We start from the raw sequence: 21221 nt of genomic DNA, 5'->3' as shown, positions 1-21221 counted from the left end.
AGAGAAAAGCGGCATATATGAACCAACTCTTCTTCTTCTTCTTCAATAGCCTTTTAAAAATAGTTTTTATTTTGAAAAACCTCCCCTGAATTTTAGTTTTTCAAATGTTTCGATTGTTTTTCTGTTAACCATTCACAAGCAAAAGGTTAAATGAAACCCTAAGACATCAAGGAACCCCAGGCTCACCCAGAATTCCACTCCTGCAGTCATCTACATGGGAAGCTGGAAAGTGGTCTCTATGCGGCCTTGATTTTAAATGAATGTTTGCATCCAGTGGCACCTTTAAAAACAACATTTTATTCCAGATTTTTTTGCACAAACACTCTTCTTCAGACATCTGAAGGTGCCACTGGACTCAAGCTTCGTTCTTCTGCTTCAGACCAACATTGCTTCCCATTTGAGTTGATTTTAAATGGTTTGATCTGTGTTTTTCCTGGACAGGTCTCACCTTTTTGGGTTAAAACAAGGAAGGAAATGGAAAACAAATTTCCCACAAAACAAACTTGTTTTAAAATAAAATATCCTTAAGCAGGTGTAGCCAAATTAAAACAGCTAATATGGTCAATACTCAAATGCTGAAAGATAAGACTCACAGAGGACCTTTAGCCTAAAACATAATATCAATTCTTTAGTTCCCGGTTCTGTAATTAATTTAAATTAAACCCCACTACTAAATATCCTAGAGCCTCTTGTGGCGCAGGGTGGTAAGGCAGCAGACATGAAGCTGTCTGCCCATGAGGCTGGGAGTTTGATCCCAGCAGCCGGCTCAAGGTTGTCTCAGCCTTCCATCCTTCCGAGGTTGGTAAAATGAGTACCCAGTTTGCTGGGAGGTAAACGGTAATGACTGGGGAAGGCACTGGCAAACCACCCCGTATTGAGTCTGCCATGAAAACGCTAGAGGGCGTCACCCCAAGGGTCAGACATGACCCGGTGCTTGCACAGGTGATACCTTACCTTACCTTACTAAATATCCTAAAATAATTAAAAGAAAACAAAACAATTGAAAACAATGAAGACTAGTTAAGAAAGCAAATAATTGGAAACGGTTAAATTAAAATTATGGGAAGTTAAAAATGATAAAACCGAAGGGGTTAAAAGGAGTAAAAATTGAATGTGCTGATGTTAAATGGGTTCCAGCACAAGCTTAATATAGGTTAATGCATAATCCCATCTAATCCTAATTATAACAAATTAAAATAAAATAAAAGCTACATGTCAGACAACACAACTGTTCTTCTCAAGGTCAGCATTATCAAAGCAGAAAAAAGAAAGAAGGAAAAAATATTAAAGTGAAATCAGGGAGTTAAACTCCACCACGGCCAATTCTGCACAAGCTGGATAATGCACTTTAGAAGTCGATTTTCCTGTTCCGCACAAGAAGAACCAGCTGCAAAAGCACATTGAATGTGCACTATCCAACATGTGCAGAACTTGCCCAGGTGTTAACGCTTTAAACATAATTCCCGAAAACATAAGATAATTAAACATCAGACAACATGTAAGACCTATCTAACCAAAATACTAGAGAAGACAAAAGAGAATATGTATGTCAATAAGAAAGAAAACATACAATAAGCTTTTGAGAAACACCACCACAGCACTTCTCTCCAGCAACCAAAATGAAAACCAAGAGATTTGATTTCATTCTTGATGATGCTAAGAATAAGCCTGACCTTATGGCAAAGCAATGGCACCATTTTAATTATGCTTGCTAGTAGTGATATACTCTCTTATTAAAGGCACGCTGAAATCGCCCTGCTTGCAGTGAGCCACGACAAACTAGCCCTTGCATTTTAATCTTCTCCAGTTCAAGATAGACTACTGAGATAGGAACAGGAATGGCAACTTACCAAAAGCCAATAACTGAAACCAGAAGCATGTTGAGGGCTGCTTCAGATATTGCAGAAGGGCATACAAGCAGTCCTATTGGAAGAAACTGTGAAGTCCATCCATTCTAGCACCTGGGTTCCCATAGCATCCAGCCAGATGGACCCAAGGAAACCCGAGTGGAGAATTAAGCCAACTGCCCACCCTTCCTAACTCAGGAACTGATATTTAAAAGGTCTGCTGCTGTTTTGCTACTGCGACAAATGAATGCCGATAAACCAACTTTCCACGACTAACCTTTTAAAGTCACTGGCTGCATACTGTAGCAGCATATTTCTTAAACTGATTAGGCACTGTGGAAAGAAGTAACTGCTTTCATCGGACCAGAAGTGTCTGCCATCAAGCAGCCATTTTTGCAAGACGAACTGAAAGCAGAAACTACACCCATTTGTCCACATGTTCCAACACAGAGCAGAAACTCACTGTGTGAAACCATTAGACATGTGGCTGCCTTATTTACAGATGTGGGTTCACTTTCAAGTCTGTTTTTATTCCTTTTATTTATGTATTTTATTTATTACTATAAGATTTCTACACTGCCCTTCCGAGAACTTCACTGATGTACTGCAGCACAACACCGAGCGTAATACACTCTTTCTAGACATGCAAACAAGACTTTGCTACGGTGGCTGCAATAAGGTCTTTTCTGCATCAGCCTTCCAAAATTAGCCATTCTAAGATGGGATCACAGATGCCACCTAAGCTGCAGGTGATTTCTTAAAGACAGGTGCCATAAGGACCCCCAATTCTACAATCTAGTAATCTGCCACCTAGGAATTTTACTAGGAAGGGCCAGATATATAAAAGTTTTACATTACAGTAATTTTTCAAGTTCTGGATAAGTGTGCATACATCCTGAGTTCCTGAATACTCTCTAAACTGAATGAAGCCAGGCCTCTACTGGCAACTTCTAACTCTGAGGAAACTAATCACTGCGTAAAGGAAAACAAAGACAGTGATATACTCCAACCCGGTAATTAGCTGCAGGCAAATGAGAGCACACAGCTTATTCTGCCCGGCTTTTGTTTCCCAGGTGCGTACTTATGGAACAGGTGCCCACAAGGGAGTTTACGTGCAGACTGCATGGAATCCCAGCAAATGGCGCAGTCATCGTTGTTGGCTGCTAGCTCTTCTGGTGTCGCCACCGCAAATCTACAAGAGGAATACACGAAAAACACAGTTGGCCAACCCTTGCTCAGGTGCACACAGCACAGCTTGATAGGAACAAAGATTTCCCACAAAAACTCTACTTATTGGCTGCACATCTGAACTCAATGCCTTCTTTTCACTCTAAGAAGGTGTCAGCTAAAACACTGTCCGGTATTTACTGTAATTACACTGGGGTTATACTCGGACCTGGGATACTGGCTCAAAGTGGTTGGTTCAGACAAGCATTTAGCCAAGAGGTCTTGGAAAAGTCACCCCTGGTGAAATTTGTTATCTAGGAAAGCCTTCATTTCCATGGACAAGGTGCAATTTGAATCTCTATGAGGAGTGGACTAGAATCTCTTCTGTAAATAAAGGAATTCTGAAATGTTGTTCATATTCATATACTGCCTTTCATTTTTCTGTTCCCAGGGCTCAGGGCAAAAAAAAAAAAACATCTGCTTACACCCAACAAATTAGGGGAAATGAGCCTCCCCCTCCCCACCAAGTCCTTGCAGGTTTGCCATCAAACAATTGAACCCAGTCTGGCAGCTGGCACTGTACAACTTGACCAGTCTACCCAGGAGAGGAAAGGAGGGAAAGCAGAAGGCAGGGCCACAATAGAGGCGGCTGGTTGCTGGGAAGAAGAGAAGGAAGCTGGAAAATGGGAGATGCTCGGGGTTTTCAGGGAAGGGAAAGAGGCAATAGTGGGGAAGCAAAAAATAAGATGCCTCCCCAGAGTGCCTGCAGGTCCTCAAAGGGTTATTTCTATTTACATGCTTTTTTTAAGGATAGAAAGTAGCTGGATATCTGGATCAGCAAGTTCTGTTTCTAGGGGCTATCATTAGGAAGGATCTTTTTTTAAACCTGTAAATCGGTACTTCTCCCTCCATCATTATCCAACAATAAATTTACTTGCTCACCTTGCTTCCATGTTCCCAACCACACGGAGATAGTTCTTGTGGCGACGAAGTCTACGCTGAACCTCGTGGAACAGGTAACGCAGCTGCATGAAGATCACTAGGCTGGCCATCGATAACCAGATATTGCCAAACAGCTTGAAGAGAAGGACATGAGAGCACATCATCTTCAGCTATGTATTTGAAAACCTTAGATGGGTAATGATAATTAATAAGGCCAAGAAATGGTTTCTTGTTTCAGGCTGGGGTTGAAGCTGAACTCTGGCTCCATCCACCTCTCAGAGCATCAGGTCTCTTTTGTAGCAACACAGAATATTTGTCTCCCTACTGGCATCAAGACTTCTCTAACTCTCACAGTCCACATGGGGCGGGGGCAGTTTACACCCTGGTCATTGCGCTACTCCCAAAGTGAATAAACATAAAGCACTGGAGTAGTGAACAGACCAGCACTAGTATTAAAATGTCTTTTTTGCCAGATCTGAATGGCAGCAGAATGTCATTGTGTAAACTGAAACAAGAAATATCTTGAAAGAACGCAAGATATCTTGAAAGAATACATCCACGCCCCAAAGGAGAAATAAAGTCTCTCATAAATTTCTGTTTGACATTACTCAAAACGCATGTCAGTGTAACTGTCTTTTGCAACAAGTAATTAAAGTATCCGCAGCACTGCAACAAAATATTTCTAGTTTCGGAGGGTAGCCAAGTTATTCTGCAGTAGAATAGTGAGACTGCGATGTTCTGTTCTGGTCACCCTGTAAGGTACAGGAGCAGGCTAAATTACATCTACATACCAGCATGTGAATGTGATGCATCAGATCCAGCGACAGGAGAGTTAACTCCATGATGAAATCGGTGTAATAAACGTAGGTTCCTTTGCTTTCCCATGTGCCTTCATGGTTGAGATCCCAAAGATGAATGACATAACTAGGGGAAAGGGAGGGAGAGAGAGCCATGAATCACTGGAGTGGCATGTTGCTAATTTTACAAATAACAAATGAACAACTAGAATAATAGAATCATAGAGTTGGAAGGGGCCATACAGGCCATCTAGTCCAGCCCCCTGCTCAACGCAGGATTAGCCCAAAGCATCCTAAAGCATCCAAGAAAAGTGTGTATCCAACCTTTGCTTGAAGACTGCCAGTGAGGGGGAGCTCACCACCTCCTTAGGCAGCCTATTCATAGAATCTTTCCATCCAGCTGGCTTCCCTGCCAGAGACGGATTGGGGGGGAGGGGAAGCCCCAGAAAAGGACTCATATCTCTATCCCACCTCAGTCCAGACCCCGTCCCAAAAGGAGGGCACCACCTTCCCCACACCAAGTTCCAAGCTTCAACTTACCGTAAAATCACATGAACAGTTCTCACGGTAACGAGCAGAGACTATAAGGGAACACAACAAAAACAAAAGAAAGAGGGAACTCTTAGAACATCATTTGAAATTTGTCTTAGAGATAGCTAATTAAAAAACAACAACACTGTTTTTCCAAACTGGGGAGCCCCAAGACAATAGTCAGGCTTTCTAGAGAGGCAGCAAAACAAAAATGCTTTTTTAAATCTGAGGTTTCTTACTATATTTCTTAGTACTCAAATACTTTTCTTTCCTATTGTTTTCTCATGTTCTATGTTGGGACTATCATGCTGTGTCACGATAGGAATGCAAATGTATGTATGAAAATGCTGAGTCATTATTATACCTCAGAGAAATATATGCTGTGTTGCAATGTTATTAAATGATGACTTTCAGATAGGCCAGTCTTACAACCTGACCAGATCCACTCTTGTTCACTTTACCTGCTCCTCTACTTCCTAGTAACAACTTCTGTTGGAGAAGTATGACTTCCTAGCCTACAAAGGCAATATGTCTGGGGGGGGTACTTTCCAGTCTCTTGCTCTTTAAAATTTGATACAGTATGATCCAATACTATCTGTAAACAATTGCAATACAATACAAAGAGGTGCAAAATGTGAAATTACTTTCTTCTGTAGTCCATATTGCTTACTGCATACAGATTACAATTTTGTTTATGCTTTTATGCATAGCCTTTTTTCATCTTACGTTCACAGTCGTTTTCCTTATAAGTAAAAACAGCACATGCTATCCTGTCCTTACATTTTTATTGATTGTTATTATCATTCAATTAAAAATTGTTTCCACAGAAAACACTCCATTTTTAATGTAACATCATACCTGATTTTTTCCTACTCAAGGTAATTCAACTCACGTATTTACTGAGACATAAATTAGCATGAGTTATTTTAAAATGCTCATTTACAAAGGTAAGACAAAAGAAACATGCCGAACCAGATCATCCTGCATTCAGGCATTGGAATATTTTTCAATTCAAGGGGTACATGGGGGAGGGGAGGCCAGACATCACATTGCATATACAACAGAAGGTTAATGCCTTGTGATTGCTGCTGCTGCTTCCAGTGAAGGCGATTTACAGTCTGTTGTGCAATATTACAATCTTCGATGTCTCCCTATCAATGGAGGCACAGGTCACTAGAGCAACCCAATCAGCATCTGTGCCAAGAAAGGCTTCTAGCGCCCTACTTACCCACAATGATCAATATGATGGTCACCTCCGGGCTAGATTTCTGTAACTCACTCTAGACGGGCCTACCCTTGGCCGTGCCCCAGAAGTTGGTGCAAACTGTGACTGCTAGGGCCTTGACAGGAACATCTTGGGGGTTCCACATTCAGCCAGTGCTGCTTTTCTTACCAGTGGTGTTCCAGATCAAGGTCAAAGCATTGTTTTTTGACCTTTAAGGCCCTTTGTGGTCTGGGCCCTACATATCTGAGGAACCATCTTTCTCTCTATGCCCCCCACCTAGCTATCCACTCTGCAGGCACTAATTAATTGGTGAAGTGTAAGGCCAGGATCAACTAGGGCCAGGGCCTTTCCAATCCTGGCCCCTGTCTGGTGGAATGAGCTCCTGGATGAGCTGAGGGCCCTGTCGGGGCTATCACAGTCCCGCAGGGCCTTCAAGATGGAGCTTTTCCACTAAGGGTTTGGATCAGGCTAGGACAGAAAAATACTTGGGTCCCCCCCTTCCTCAGGTGTCTTTACGTATCTCAGACATCGCTACATCTTCTACCCATCCGCCTTGGAGCACGGGGTCAGGCAATGAGGGCGTTTGCTGAGCTAGGGTTGCTTGTTGGGGAGGTGAATTTGTTAAATGGTTAAATCTCAGTCACTGTATAGCAGGGGTAGTCAAACTGCGGCCCTCCAGATGTCCATGGACTACAATTCCCAGGAGCCCCTGCCAGCATTCGCTGGCAGGGGCTCCTGGGAATTGTAGTCCATGGACATCTGGAGGGCCGCAGTTTGACTACCCCTGCTGTATAGTATTGTAAATTAAAGGTTTTATTGTATTTTTATAGTACTGGATTGTATTTCATGGTTTTAAATTGTAAGCCGCCACGAGCCGGCCTTGGCCAAGAGCTGCGGGTAATAAATAGAAATATCATCATCATCTCAATTTTTCTGCAATCGGAAATTTCTGGTACAGCGCCGCTAGATATTTTCAAATATCAAACGCAGAATGCTGCACAAATAAAGGAAGGGCAACGAACAGTGTGCATAAATACCAGCTACTCGGAATGCTCACCTCGGCCGCCATGAAGGATAACGTATGCATTCCATGGGTGTAGCCAATGACGCCACACACAACGGCCAACCCACAGCAGGAAAGCAGCATAGCTACCAGCAGGGTCAGGACTCTGATGTGGCTATTCATTGGTGTGGTGGGAGAAAAAGAGAGCTGCAATATAAAAATAATTATAAAGGAGGGTGAGAGATCCACTTGCTCGCTTTGCATTCAAAACTACTATGTAGGACAACTTCATGTGCATCCCTAGGGCACGATTCCATGGCTTTGGTTACAGAGATTAGCTACTTCAAACACATTGGATGCCTTCAGGTGAAGGATCCTTCTATCTGGCTTGATCACTGGTTTATGTACACAACAGAACCAGCAGAAGCGGAGTAGTCTGACTTCCTGCACAGGGATGTTCCAGAAGGCCTTTATCTGCAAAGCACTTCTGCATGCTTGATACAATGGCAAAGTTCCGTAACAGGAACACGGGAAGTGGGGAGACAGCATGGTGTAGCACTTAGAACACTGGATTAGGATCAGTGAGACATGGACTTGAATTCACATTGTTGTGAGGATAAAATGGAGGAAGGGAGAATGCGGACACAAGCTGCCTTTGAGTTCCAGCGTGTAAAAATCCTGAACAAGCTCAAGTGAAAACTGCATGGGAGAACAAAAGGTGTCATGGGAGTCCTGAGTATGGCCTCCTCTTCTACAGGTGCTATTTTTTCACCCACAATAAAACCCAGTCATTAAACCTAACCTGTGGGTCCTTTCCTACCTTCCTTGTTCGTGCAAAGATGTCCCTGCTTTCAATCAGCTTCAAGTAAAGGGCTGCGCGGAACAATTGTCCTTTAGCACAGGGGTAGTCAACCTGTGGTCCTCCAGATGTTCATGAACTACAATTCCCATGAGCCCCCTGCCAGCAAATGCTGGCAGGGGGCTCATGGGAATTGTAGTTCATGAACATCTGGAGGACCACAGGTTGACTACCCCTGCTTTAGCAGATATTCCCTGATTAAGAACACAGACACTCCTCCTTCAAGGACACGCACTTCTGCCCAGCTCTAAACAAATACTGAAAAACTTACGTATTCAAACCTGTCCTTGCAAAGCTGAACCATGAGGTGGAGAAACACAAGCCCAGAGAACCAAAGGCACCACATGACCACTTCTTCCACTGTCTGGACATTTAGCACACCAAAAATAAAAATAAACTTGTAGAAGATGAAGTTCCAAAACTTATCCTTGAGATGCTGAAAAAGAAAAAAAAGTATCTGGAGTTTAAAAAAAAGACTTCACAAATGAAGTTTCTGGAACACAGATTTCACAATGATTATGTTTAACACTTTCCTGCACTTTCTAGATTAAGGATAAGTCACAAGGCTGCAGCTTTATCATTGTGGGACCATTGATTCTTCAAATGCAAAAAGTCTTTATCAAGCAAGTAGCAAGAACAGTACAGAAGTTTCTGCAGGTTGTATCATAAATGGTCTGTGGGGTCTGAAGCAGAAATTAGGAGCATAGTGGCAATCCAGCAAGAAAAACTGTCAAAATAAGCAAGCACCAGTATCTAAGTTCTTATCTACCTTTTGTTGAGCCCTATAAGGATTGAACAGGAATCTGAATTGTGTCCCTTGCTTGAAATAGACATAACTGAAAGGCCCAATTAGAAAGGCTTTCTGCTTATGTCAGCCACAGTAAAAAAGAAAAAAGAAAGAAACTTACAAGATAGAGGCATTTCTAGGAGCACATAATGACATTTGGTGGATATGCGTCACTTAGTCAAGATTTATTCTAAAATTAGAATCAGCCTTTAAAGACATCTTGATGCCTTTGAAAAATCTTTAGAACTTAAAATCCTGCCAACGTTTCTGCTCCCAGTAGGTTACAATTATATTTTTTGTCAAAATTATCAAAGTAACTCTGACAGCTAGGACGAAGCCTAAAAACAATATGAGTGGGCTTTTCCTAATTCTAATAAAATGCTTTGAAGGTATACCCAGGTTCAGGAGGCGTCCTGCTGCTACTTCAGCTACATGAGGCTAGATGCTAAAAAGTCAGGAATGAGTGGAAAATCGGGCATTAGTTGCAGTAATCAGGACATGGGTGTTGATTTAGATACGGGACATTCTAATCTGATGTTTGCTAGTCTCTTAGGACTCATTTTGAACTCCAGATGCCAATCTGGCTATATAAGCAGCTGCCTCGTAAAGGCTGCTGTGACTCATTCTACTCAATTAGTCTTAATTAATGAGTAGTTACCCTTTGCTCTCAGAAGCATCCTTCCCAAGAGGGAACCATCAAACTAAGCAAAGTTAACTCTGCTCTGAGATGTATTCTCTAGCAGTCAGGAGCGGGCAAATTGTGGCCCTCCAGCTGTCCATGGACTACAATTCCCACGAGCCCCTTTCAGGGGCTATACCTTCCAGGGGCTCATGGGAACTGTATTCCATGAACAGCTGGAGGGCCACAATTTGCCCACCCCTCATCAGAATCCATCAACACAGCAGGTCAGAGCCATAACCAAGGATTACTAAAACTGTCATGACGCTCTCTGACTATCTTAGGGATTCTGACTCAGAGTCCTCAGGGGAGGGACTGGGAAGGCACCAGCACTGTAGAGATGTCTGTCGAGGAAGCAGCAGTGGCTCCAGAGACCAACACGTCGCAGCCTGAAAGAGAAATCCCACCTGGCTAGTGGGGTACCATTTGAGGAAACCTGACTGGGGCTTACAACAGCATACAGGACAGGGTACTACACAGGGCCTCTTGTGGCGCAGAGTGGTAAGGCAGCTACATGCTCTCTCAAGCTCTGCCCATGAGGCTGGGAGTTCGATCCCAGCAGCCGGCTCAAGGTTGACTCAGCCTTCCATCCTTCCGAGTTCGGTAAAATGAGTACCCAGCTTGCTGGGGGGTAAACGGTAATGACTGGGGAAGGCACTGGCAAACCACCCCGTATTGAGTCTGCCATGAAAACGCTAGAAGGCGTCACCCCAAGGGTCAGACATGACCCAGTGCTTGCACAGGGGATGCCTTTACCTTTACTACACAGGGTATAACTGCAATCATGTGGATGTTTTGGTTAATAAATGTGGACATGGTTCTCCATGAGCCACAAAGTGAGCAGCACCAATTCAGACAGGTCGCGATGCCTTTGGTTCCAAAGCATTTGAAGATGACATTGCTCGTGTCTGCCCTGATCTGGATACCATGCTTTAAAAAAATAATGATGATTTAATTAGGTCGTGTACTACCTCAGAAGCCCGTAGGGGCAGGGAGTTGGGATGCACATTTTTACAACAAACACAACTGTATCAGGACTTCACAGTGCAAAACTGAATTTAAACCGTGCCTAGAAAAACCAGAACTCCTTTTGCTTTTTGAACCACGGGCACAACACTCGGCCGCTTCCCTGATCAAACATCCTGCCTTTGTGCAGCACACAGATAAACTAATCCTTGGCTGAAATTACTGCACGGCTCACTGATCCCCAATAGCCCCATCCTTACTTCCACAGAGAGTTTTGGCACCAAGCACATGATGGCCAAGTACCAAGGACTACAATAGGCCTGTTGCACCATTTGTTTTTCTCCATAACTCTAGTCTACTCCGTGTTCCCGTGGTGTTCCGTGATGGAGGTCCAGCCATGGCCTTTCAGCTTTCTCACTCTGTTTCAGGACGTTACAAGCTTCTTTACTTCAGGGAACACTTTCTAAACCTATTTGTCTGCTGGGGAAGCACTATATTACAGCCCTACACATTGCAGTCCCCACATTGCATTGATAAAGCTGTTCTGACCAAGCAGTAATACCAGGGCTCGCCTACCTCACAAGGTGTCTGTTGTGGGGAGAGGAAAGGGAAGGCGAATGTAAGCTGCTTTGAGACCTCCTTCAGTTAGAGAAAAGCGGCATATAAGAACCAACTCTTCTTCTTCTTCTTCTAAATAAACAGAGAGTCTAACTGGATGTTACTGGGGGTATGTGAGCTGCCACCAATTTGTCTCTCTCTCCATGATAGTGCCAATATATAGTTGGAGAAAATGAGCTTCATTTCATTGTGTCTCCTTGTTTCCTTATGGCTGCTGCTCACATGGAACAAGGAAATTATGAATGCAGTGGTGTTTCATCATTTTTGCAAGAAACTGCCAAGGAGGTGCCTAGGGAAGATGCAGGTTGGCACCAGTCACGCCTCCTCTATAATGTGTAGTTACTTATGTTCACCAAAGAATCTGCTTCATGTATATAAAAGCTATCAAGCAATCCTTTGCCGTAATCAAACTATTTGAACAAGATCCAAATATATGTTAAAATTAACATTTCCCAGTTTCTCTACAATCAAGGTATACACAGCCATTAGGTAAGGCAACCCACCAGCAAAACACAAAGGGTTTTCCTTACCTGTCTCTCACTAACACGGAGAGGACCAAACACCACACACTGAATAAGTTTCGCAATCAGCATCAGAATACAGCAAGCGGTATTCACGAGTACCTGGAACAAAGAGAACATACATGTGGATGTTTGGCTTACCCAATCGCAAGTCTCAGGGTGAATTAAAAAACAACGCCCTTTTAAAAACGTAAACTATGCAAAGCAACAACACTCAGTTGACCATAAACCAGCCTAAATGGAATCTTGATTCCAAAAGATCACCACCATTTGTTTAAGCAATTCTGCGTGCCAAGGACACTGCAATCTTCACCCTCTTGCTAACCCATCTCTCTCTTCACTCCAACATGCAAGTGACAAATAAAGGTACAGAATTCAGCTACTTCTGCCTCCCTTTAAAAAGAACTAAAAGTTGTGGTGGCTCGTGGGAATTGTAGTCCATAACTAAAAGTTGTGGTTGCCTAAGAAGAGCTATCCACTATTTCAGGGGCAAATGCTGGCAGGGGCTTGTGGGAATTGTAGTCCATGAACATCTGGAGGACCACAGATTGACTACCCCTGCTGTCTAACCAAGACAAAAACATTATAGCAGGCAAGTAAAAAATGCAGATGAAATAAATGGATTTTTAAAAATAGGGCTGTTTGTCACAGTAGATAACTAACACTATAATCCTAAAATACTGTTCTGGAAGTAAGCTCCACTGAACAGACATAAGTAAAACTCTGAGTAGACTTTTTAAGGATAGCACAACCAATGAAGAATCTGCATTACTGTAGTTGTATTCAGGCTACCTTGGACAAAAAAAGAGAACTTACTTATTACCTGGAAAGATAAGATGTGAGTTATTTTGGCAAAAATCTTTTAACTAGATTTTGTAATTACGAATGTGTGTTGGTTGTTTAATGGATTGTGTTTTATACCCTGGTTTTTAATAGCAAGCCACTTCAAGTAGTATTGTCAAGTAGCAGTATAGAAATATATTCTAAATAAAATCAGCAGTCTATCTGCCTATGCACACAGCAATTCCCATATGATTAGCTAGGCTACACCGATAAGCAATCACCACATTTTCTATGGATCCCTAAGTTGCCTATGTGCGATGTTATGGGACCACACGATCTCAAGGAGGCGGGACTCCCAAGTCACTGGGTAGGATTAGGCAGGTGGGTCATAAACAAAAGACAAACTGCTAAACAGATCTCTGGCCTAAAATCCAGTAATTTGGAAGATCCTTACCTGGTCACGTCTAGTCTATTCCAAAAACAAAAGGTGTTCTCTGTCTAATTCCCAAGCGCCCTTTGTCTAGTAATGGAACAGGGGGTATCAAGTTCTCTGCCTGAACAAAAATGCTCTATGTTCCTATTTAAGTGAAGGGCTGTACTGGCAAGTGCCTGCAAAAAAAAGATCAGCTTATGCTGCAGGTAAATATTTCCACCCAGTTTGCTGTACTTCAATGCCAAGCTTCTGATTTGAGCATTAAAAAACAAAAATAACATTCCAAATAAAAACTCTTCCCGAAATTAGTGGGTTGGAAAACAGCACTGCGCACACCTAAAACTTTAATTTTAATGAAGAGGAAATAAGCCACTTGAAGCTATGAAATTCCGTACTATTGAACTGGATTAACTCACATAGGGCCAATGATTTCTGCCATAATGGTTCAAAGCATAGGCTTGATTTAATTGCACTTTCATTAGCCTAATATCAGGACTGTTGACAGTGCTGGCAAAACAATCCATATGCGCCACTTTGATGCCTGCTAGTACTTCGCCTGTAGCCAAGGAGAGAATCTAAGACCTTGAAGTTGTTTATTCAGAGTACTTCTCCCAAGCCAAGAACCCACATTAATTCAAATAACGAATTTCCGGAAGTTTCCTTGTTGCTGCAAGTCTGAGATCAGCCTCGGTCTAGACAGAATTCAGAGCAGCAACTGTACATGCAACACTTTCATCCTGCTATTAGCTTATCAGCACAACAACAGGCCCTGTCATGGATGGTGGAAGCTAGCCTGGTCTCGTCAGGTCTCAGAAGCTAAGCAGGGTTGGCCCTAGTTAGTATTTGGATGGGACACCACCAAGGAAGGCCGAGACTGGTTGCCAGAGGCAAGCAATGGCAAATCACTTCTGAATACCTCTTGCCTTGAAAACCCTAGGGGTTATCATAAGTCAGCAGTAAATTGAAGGTACCACCAACACAAGAAGGGAATCCCTTCTTTGCCTTAGCAGCCTTCTGCAGGTGCCAGGTGTTCACTTGGAAAACACACCCTCTTACCCTGCCAAGGTTATCCAATCAGACTGCTAAGCATTTAGACACCCATTCTCTCTGGCGCAACATGTCTTGCTGCTCCCAATGGCCTCTAGTACCCCATTCCTTTTTTCTTCTTTTTACCACACTGTAGTTTTTGAAAACCACCACAGCAAGTTAAGAAATATGCTAGCAATTGACATACTTGATTGGGTCAGATGGGAAATACAGTGGCTGGGATAGATTTCAGTGGGGGTTTCCAAGTTTGTGTGTTGCAGCAAAATAAATCCTAAATCCAGCAACACCTTAAAGACAAACAGCATTTATTTTGATGGGAGATTCAGGCAGCCACTAGATTTACAGGACACCAGACTTATTATCATGCTGGCCTTCCCTCCTTGCTTGAGCTTACTGTGCTGGCTCTAACCTTTGCACTGATAGCCTAGCAAATCACTCACAAATCTTTAGTGACTCACAAAGATATAGTCAGACTGGGATACCAATTTCTGAAGTTTCTTCAACTTCCTTAGCATTAAATTTGTCTGTTTTGTTTATTTTTGCCCTAACTCACCTTAGAAAGAAGGCTGTTATATATGCCAAATGAACACCCTGTACTAGTTACCTTCTGTATATTTTTTCCATCTAACCATTTTCCATTTTAAAACATTCATGTCGTGTTTCTGTCCGTAAACGGTTCCAAGCACCATCCACACAGAAGGCTCTAAGAAATTAGGCAGTCTATTATCACAGTGTGTAGTAGTTGTGGGCGCATATCTGTAAGAAGACAGCTTATTTGCCAGCCATAATCAGTTGACTAGCATTACTGTTTAACTAGACTGCCATACTGATGACATACTAATAGTTTCCCAGAAATGTGCAAGTGTTTTGGGACACAAGATGATATGATTATGTAACTTTACAAACCTGTTGTACCTCAGAATAAAAAAAGCTTGCAAAGTTAGTGGGCCAACCATAAAAGATAATATAACTGGCTCAATTTTTTAAAAAAATAATCCCTTAGCTGATCAGAAGCAAACAATATTTTTTAATGATCTTATCTTAATCTTTACATGTCAAGGAACATGGGTGGAAGAACATTTGCATGAAAAAACTAATCTGCCACTTCAGGGGGGAGGAAAGATAAATTCAAGTGATTAGGACTTCGGATAACTCTGTTGTTAATGCGATAATAACTCTGCCCCGTGAGAGCTTGTTTCAGATGAAAAGAGCATGGTGAAGTCACAAAGAGCTGACCACAGCATAAAAAGCTCTTTATGGAGACATATCTTCTTTTGTCAAATGTTGGAAGGTGCTTTCCTGTTAACTGCAGGGTATCAATCCTTAGGTGGAGGAAACCCAATTAATTTCAGGATGCATTCAAGAAGATTTGAGTGAATGCACATATACATATTCATCAGTTCAACCAATGCAGTATTATGTGGTGATTTATGTTTTTATGCAGTCACTGCGGATCATACACACACCAGAGTTTTTAAATAACCCGGTAGCATCCTAAACGTTCTACATTTTGATCCTGAGTGGTTTATTGCAGCATGAGCTTTACAATTAACTGGCTTTAAACAAATACCTACCATGCATTGAACTGTATTTAGCTTTCAATATTTCATACCATTATAAACCACACAAGCATCTGAAGTGCTGGGATGCTTTCTTGCGTTTTACCTTCAAGATGCAGCTCTGCCTACATAAACTCTACTTGTCCCCTTGTTTATCTCTGGATGCTCTGGCCAAGCATGAACTACACCGCTTAAATATAAACAGAGCTTACAGGAATGAAACTGAAGCAACCAAGGTTGCTGAATTCAGCAGGAGCCATGGAGCGGACATCAGGTTACATAGTTATTCATTCCTTCCAATCTCAAGGCAACTGACAGGGCTTGGCTAGTCTTAGTGCTTTTGAACAAGTGTTTTCTGGCCAGTGAAAGACAAGCTGTTTTCCTGGAATCAAGGAGCTCCAACTGTATCCTGACCTCTTTCCCCAGCACACCTCTGCATCACCTCTTTCCCCAGCACAGCTAGTCCTGCATCACAATGCTCCGAACACTGAAATGAGAGCTGAGGGAGCAAGGGATAAAGAGTGGGTTATTCTTGGAGATTAATTGTAATCAGTCAACTTTATGGGTCATATGATTTATAGAGCGGACACTACAAACTGCTTGATTCAACTGAGTTACCTCCTCTTCCATTTAACTTTGGAAGGATCCAAGAATGTTAACAGAATGGTTATCTATTCCCATTCTTTCACAGTTCACATGCTACAAAGCAATTCTAATACGGATCATTCCAGTCAGACCAAATGTGGCCCAAGAGATGCCTGCAGATACATATTCCACAGACTGCTGGCTAAGTTCAGATGTGACAGCGACCACAATTTTCCACAACAAAAATGAGTGCCAAGGAATCTTGGCACTTGCTCCTGCAACCTCTACTACCCTTCCCTTTCTCTCTCACACTCATCAGATTAATAGGTTATTTCCAAGTTTGCCATTATACCCAAAACTGGCCAATGATGGTCTCGCAAACCAGAATTCCAAAACAGGAATAAATCAGTGTTCTGAGCCCTGGTTTGTGAGGTAGGCACAGATCATAGTTGACTCGTTCAGATGTACTAGCAACCTACAGTTTGCCATGGACATAACCATCTCACCACATCCCAGGGAACAGGAATTAAGCAAGCAAGCCCAAGTTCGTTCTGGGCTTCCTGTCACAGCAACAAACCACGGTTTGCTGTTATGTCTAAAACAAGCCACTGAATTCTTTTTCACAGGCATCGACTTTGGGGACTTTAGCAGGACAAACTAATACTGGTCTTCATTATGTGTATCTGATGCTGGGATTCCTGGCACAGGTCAGGTGTTGTGTTTACCAACAACCAGCTTTTTCAATGGCAACCTGTCTGAACAGGCAGAGGATATCATTAATCTGGTTTTTGAGAGTCTCCAGGACTGTCAGTATCCATGCAGAGGCTACCTTCCCTTGTCAGAACATAATGGCTACTATGGGCCTATTCCAGGCTGCTTTGCATGCCTATTTAATCATTCACACTGAGCAAGGTTCTGGTAGTCCATGGGAGCTATACCATAGTCAGTTATTCCTGAATACCTACTTCAAGGTAACATCCTTCTCTTGCCCCTGGGATGGATGGATCCCAGGATGCCCTGCGGGTTCCAGAAATCTAAAGGGGTGCTAAAATAATAAGTTCTAGAAGATTAGAGACAGAGTTGCTCCCTGGTGTCTTCGTCCAGCTTCTTGAAAGATGTCCATGGAGTAAATATTACTGGCAGATCATACTATAATTCCCGCTTGTACACTTATGAGGTGATGGTGACAGCAGCAAAGAAAGCTTATCTCTCCACTACACTGATTCAGCTGAATCACGTCAATCTCAATTGTTCAAGGTTTCTCAGACGATCACTAAAACTGTGTCACGTGTAGGCATGTGGTCTTCGGCTATGCTTTTTCCTTTGTCAATTAAATCTCTCAGATCAGGTCTGACATGGATGCCTACATGACTGGGGGTTTCTGCTCCCAGATGTAGGCATCATATCAGTTGGCCTCCCCAAAGGATGCCGGTGGTGGATTCTGTGAGGGCCACCATCTGTAATCTGCAGTTCTGCTATAGTCACAGTTTATAAAATATTGCAAGGAGTCAACGCACACGTCATGGAAAATTTGGATGTTTAAATAATTATGGAGAATGTAACACTTTTCACCAATGGAGGGAATTTTCCCTACTGAAGAATGCAATAAAAAACACATTTTTTCTAACTGCATTTAGCATAAGCTTTCTTCCTTATTTAGAGACCGTTGCCAATTTGGCCAGACTGTTCCATGGAAAAAAGCAACCCTGATGCTGAATTACTGTAGCATGTTCCAAATGAGCTTGTCCTTGGAGATGACTGAGACTACAGCTAGCGAGAAAGATGCCACTTTTCGTTATTGGAGGCTAGCCGCAGGAAGCATATAAATCCTATTTTAACTGCATTAGTTGCCCATGTTTCCAAAATTATTTCAAGGAGCTGGTCCTTACCCTTTAAAGCCTTTCACGACCTGTGGCTCACGTCTATCCCAGTATCAGCCTGCGTGTAACTACCAGCTGACATTCAAAAGTATACCAGCTGACATTCAAAAGCAAATTTTCACTGCTGCCTTTTTACAGGTTTTCTCAGTAGCCAACCTCAAAATGTCCCAAATCAACTGCAACTTCATCTTCCTTGTATTTTCATGGGCTGTAAATCTGAATTTTTTTTTAAGGGCCTTCAATTCACTGTCTGTAAAGACCCTGGGAGCAACAGGATTATTATTAGATCTGCCAGCTATTTCAATGGTTTGATATTTTTTTATCAGTGGTTTGAAATTATTTTAATGTTGGTTATCTGTCTTGGTTGCTAGCTCCTTAGTGAACTTGTGGTTTGAAGATCATTATAAAGTGGTGGGAGTGTAGGGAAAGGATCAGTTGAACATGGCAGAACATCATCACCCAAGAACGCAAAGGAATGAGAAAACTGTGGCAGGGTCACTTATGATGCGGCTGGTGAAATCAAATCCTCATCTAATGAACCCAGCACTATCACTTTGTTTACAAAGTCAGTGAGGGTCAACGGGCATAACGTGGAACTAGAATTTGGGGTCCCAGCTCCAATCCTCACTCTGCCAGTGGAAACTCACCAGGTACCACTCACAAACTCAGCCTTACCTGCCTCCCAGGACAAAACAGGAGAAAACTACATAAGCAAAGAGAATAGTGGGGTACATCAATAACGCAAACACTCAAGTTTTAAGCAAGGGCCAAACCCCTGCAGCTACCCCCAAAAAAAAACATCCTGCCACTCCTCCTCCATTTCCCCCCCCCAAAAGGTGTGCCTTTCAAACACTTGCTCAGATAGCTTAACAAAATCCCTCCCTGCATGATTCATTTCGCCTCAACGCTCTCCCAAATTTCTTGCAGCTCGTGTCCTTCGGTCCCCATAAAAACAACAACTGCTCCTCCTTGGGGGAGAAAAGTAGGGCACAGGTGAAAGAAGTACATAAAAGCCGCGGCCTGCAAGCTGGAGAGCCGGGTTTGATTCCCCGCTCCCCCACACGCAGCCAGCAGGGCGACTCTGGCCTAGTCCCAGTCTTGTTAGAGCTGTTCTCCCAGAGCAGTCCTGCCAGACCTCTCCCAGCCCCACCTCCCTCACAGGGGGACAGGAAGGGAAGGCCAGCCGCCCTGCAGCTCCTCCGGGCAGGGAAAAGCGGCGTATAAAGGCCAACTTCCTCCCCCCCACACACACACCCCGCCGCCGCCCCCCGCGCCCTCCTGGGCCGCTCACCCAGACGCAGAGGCTGTCCGAGAGCAAGTAGTAGGCGACGTCCACCCAGGCGGGCCCGGGCCCCGGCGGCCTGTCCTCCCCGGCCGCCTCGGGCTGCTGCTGCTGCGGCTGCTCCTCGGCCGCGGGCTGGGCGTCGGGCGGCGCTTCGAGGTGGGCGAGGGCGCGGTAGGCGCTGAGGACGGTGCCGGCCAGGGCCAGGCCGCTGAGCGCCGTGTAGGTGCGCAGGCTGGGCCACGGGAAGCGCTCCAGGAAGAGCAGCGGCATGGCGGCGGCGGCGGCGGCGGCGGCGGCGGCGTTGTTGGCGGCCCTGCTGCTCCGCTCCGAGCGGCCCTCGGGCTCGGCCGAGTCGCCCGGCAACGGCCTAGCGCGGAGCGAGGCCTGCGCCGACCCGAGGCCGACGCCACCCGCCCGAGAGAAGCGTCGCGCCGCCGGCCCGCCTCGGGGTTGGCCGAGCCAAGGAGCGCCGCCCTCAGCAGCCCCGCGGCCCTCCCTGGCACAGCCGAGGCGGCGGGGAAATGGAGGGCGGGCGCGCCGTTCTCTGCCAGCCGCTCCCTTGGCTCTCACAGCAGCCCCGCGAGGTGCTCAGGGCCGTGGGCGGTGTCGTTCATGGGCATGGTCTCTCCCCGCACCTCGGGCTCACCGCTCCCAGCCACTTCGGACGACTTTGGGCCTAATGGCGCCCGTTTCCTGCCCTTTCGCTTTAGGCTGGAGGGGGAGCACATCAAAGGGAAACGTACCGAGGTTATATGTTTTCCGACCTTTCTCTGTAGACTCGGGGCAGGAGACATAAGGAAGAGCCTAATGCGATGGAAGGCAAACGAAGAAGGGGAGGACAGAGAATGAGGTGGCTGGATGGAGCCACTGAAGCAGTAGGTGCAAACTTAAATGGACTCCAGGGAATGGTAGAGGACAGGAAGGCCTGGAGGATCATTGGCCATGGGGTCGCGATGGGTCGGGACACGACTTCGCAACTAGCAACATAAGGAAACATATATTTCCCAGCCTTTCTCTTTGGACTCAGGGCAGAGTACATCAAAATAAAACATACACGAATCGTGTCAGTCTATCCCCAGGCCCAGTTTCAGGATGCGGGGGCCCATAGCAACAGAGCCAGTTTAAGGATTCACAGAGCTCTAGCAGAACACAACTGGTGCTGCACCAGTAATTGCAGGGGAACCCTTCCCAGGGATACTTGGAAATTTGCAAACTGACAGCTTCACTGTGCTCACAAACCTTGGTGGGATGTACAAGCCTAATGCCCCACCATCGAAGGGGACCTTCACACTTATGCCGCTCGCGGTTTGCATGCATGCCCAGCTACAAACAGAGCCTGCGTATTACCCTTTTTTCGTTGTTGCGGTCCACAAGCTGCTTAAGTATGAAGACATAACAATCAGTGTGAAGGCCCCCTACTCAGACTACAGTGTGGAGCCCCTGGAACCACAGGACCTGTGACATATCCTACACGTGCTACTAGGATAAACTGCTTCTGTGTGACTTGGTTGCAATACAGGGAAAAAGCAGAAAGTGCGCCTACCTAAATAGTGATTCAAGTGGCATTTGTATATTAACACTGTGGATTACTATCTTCCCATCCGCTGGATGCAGAGCATCATTCTCCTCCTGTATATATGATACATATATCCTGTGAACCAGGTTAGGCCAATAAACTGATCAGGCTCCATGGTTATCGGTGGGCAC

At 44.3% G+C, this 21221-nt stretch overlaps 1 protein-coding gene across 1 annotated transcript in view; it reads right to left on the bottom strand.

Annotated features, from left to right (window-relative positions):
* The window catches only part of AMFR (autocrine motility factor receptor), a 28850-nt gene extending 8838 nt beyond the window's left edge, over positions 1–20012 (bottom strand). Inside the window, exons 1-8 of the mRNA XM_077310132.1 lie at positions 19521–20012; positions 11952–12044; positions 8643–8807; positions 7567–7719; positions 5294–5334; positions 4748–4880; positions 3957–4090; positions 2929–3039 (exon numbers count right to left, since the gene is read on the bottom strand). Of these exons, the coding sequence (XP_077166247.1) occupies positions 2929–3039; positions 3957–4090; positions 4748–4880; positions 5294–5334; positions 7567–7719; positions 8643–8807; positions 11952–12044; positions 19521–19784 (1094 nt within the window). The 5' untranslated portion in view covers positions 19785–20012. The remainder of the gene's footprint in view (positions 1–2928; positions 3040–3956; positions 4091–4747; positions 4881–5293; positions 5335–7566; positions 7720–8642; positions 8808–11951; positions 12045–19520) is intronic.
* Between the last annotated feature and the right edge of the window lie 1209 nt (positions 20013–21221).

This window comes from Paroedura picta, chromosome 14 (assembly GCF_049243985.1).
Source record: "Paroedura picta isolate Pp20150507F chromosome 14, Ppicta_v3.0, whole genome shotgun sequence".
Lineage (NCBI taxonomy): Eukaryota > Metazoa > Chordata > Lepidosauria > Squamata > Gekkonidae > Paroedura > Paroedura picta.
The sequence above is the reverse complement of the archived record's forward strand: the minus strand, read 5'-3'. Positions and strand labels throughout refer to the sequence as shown.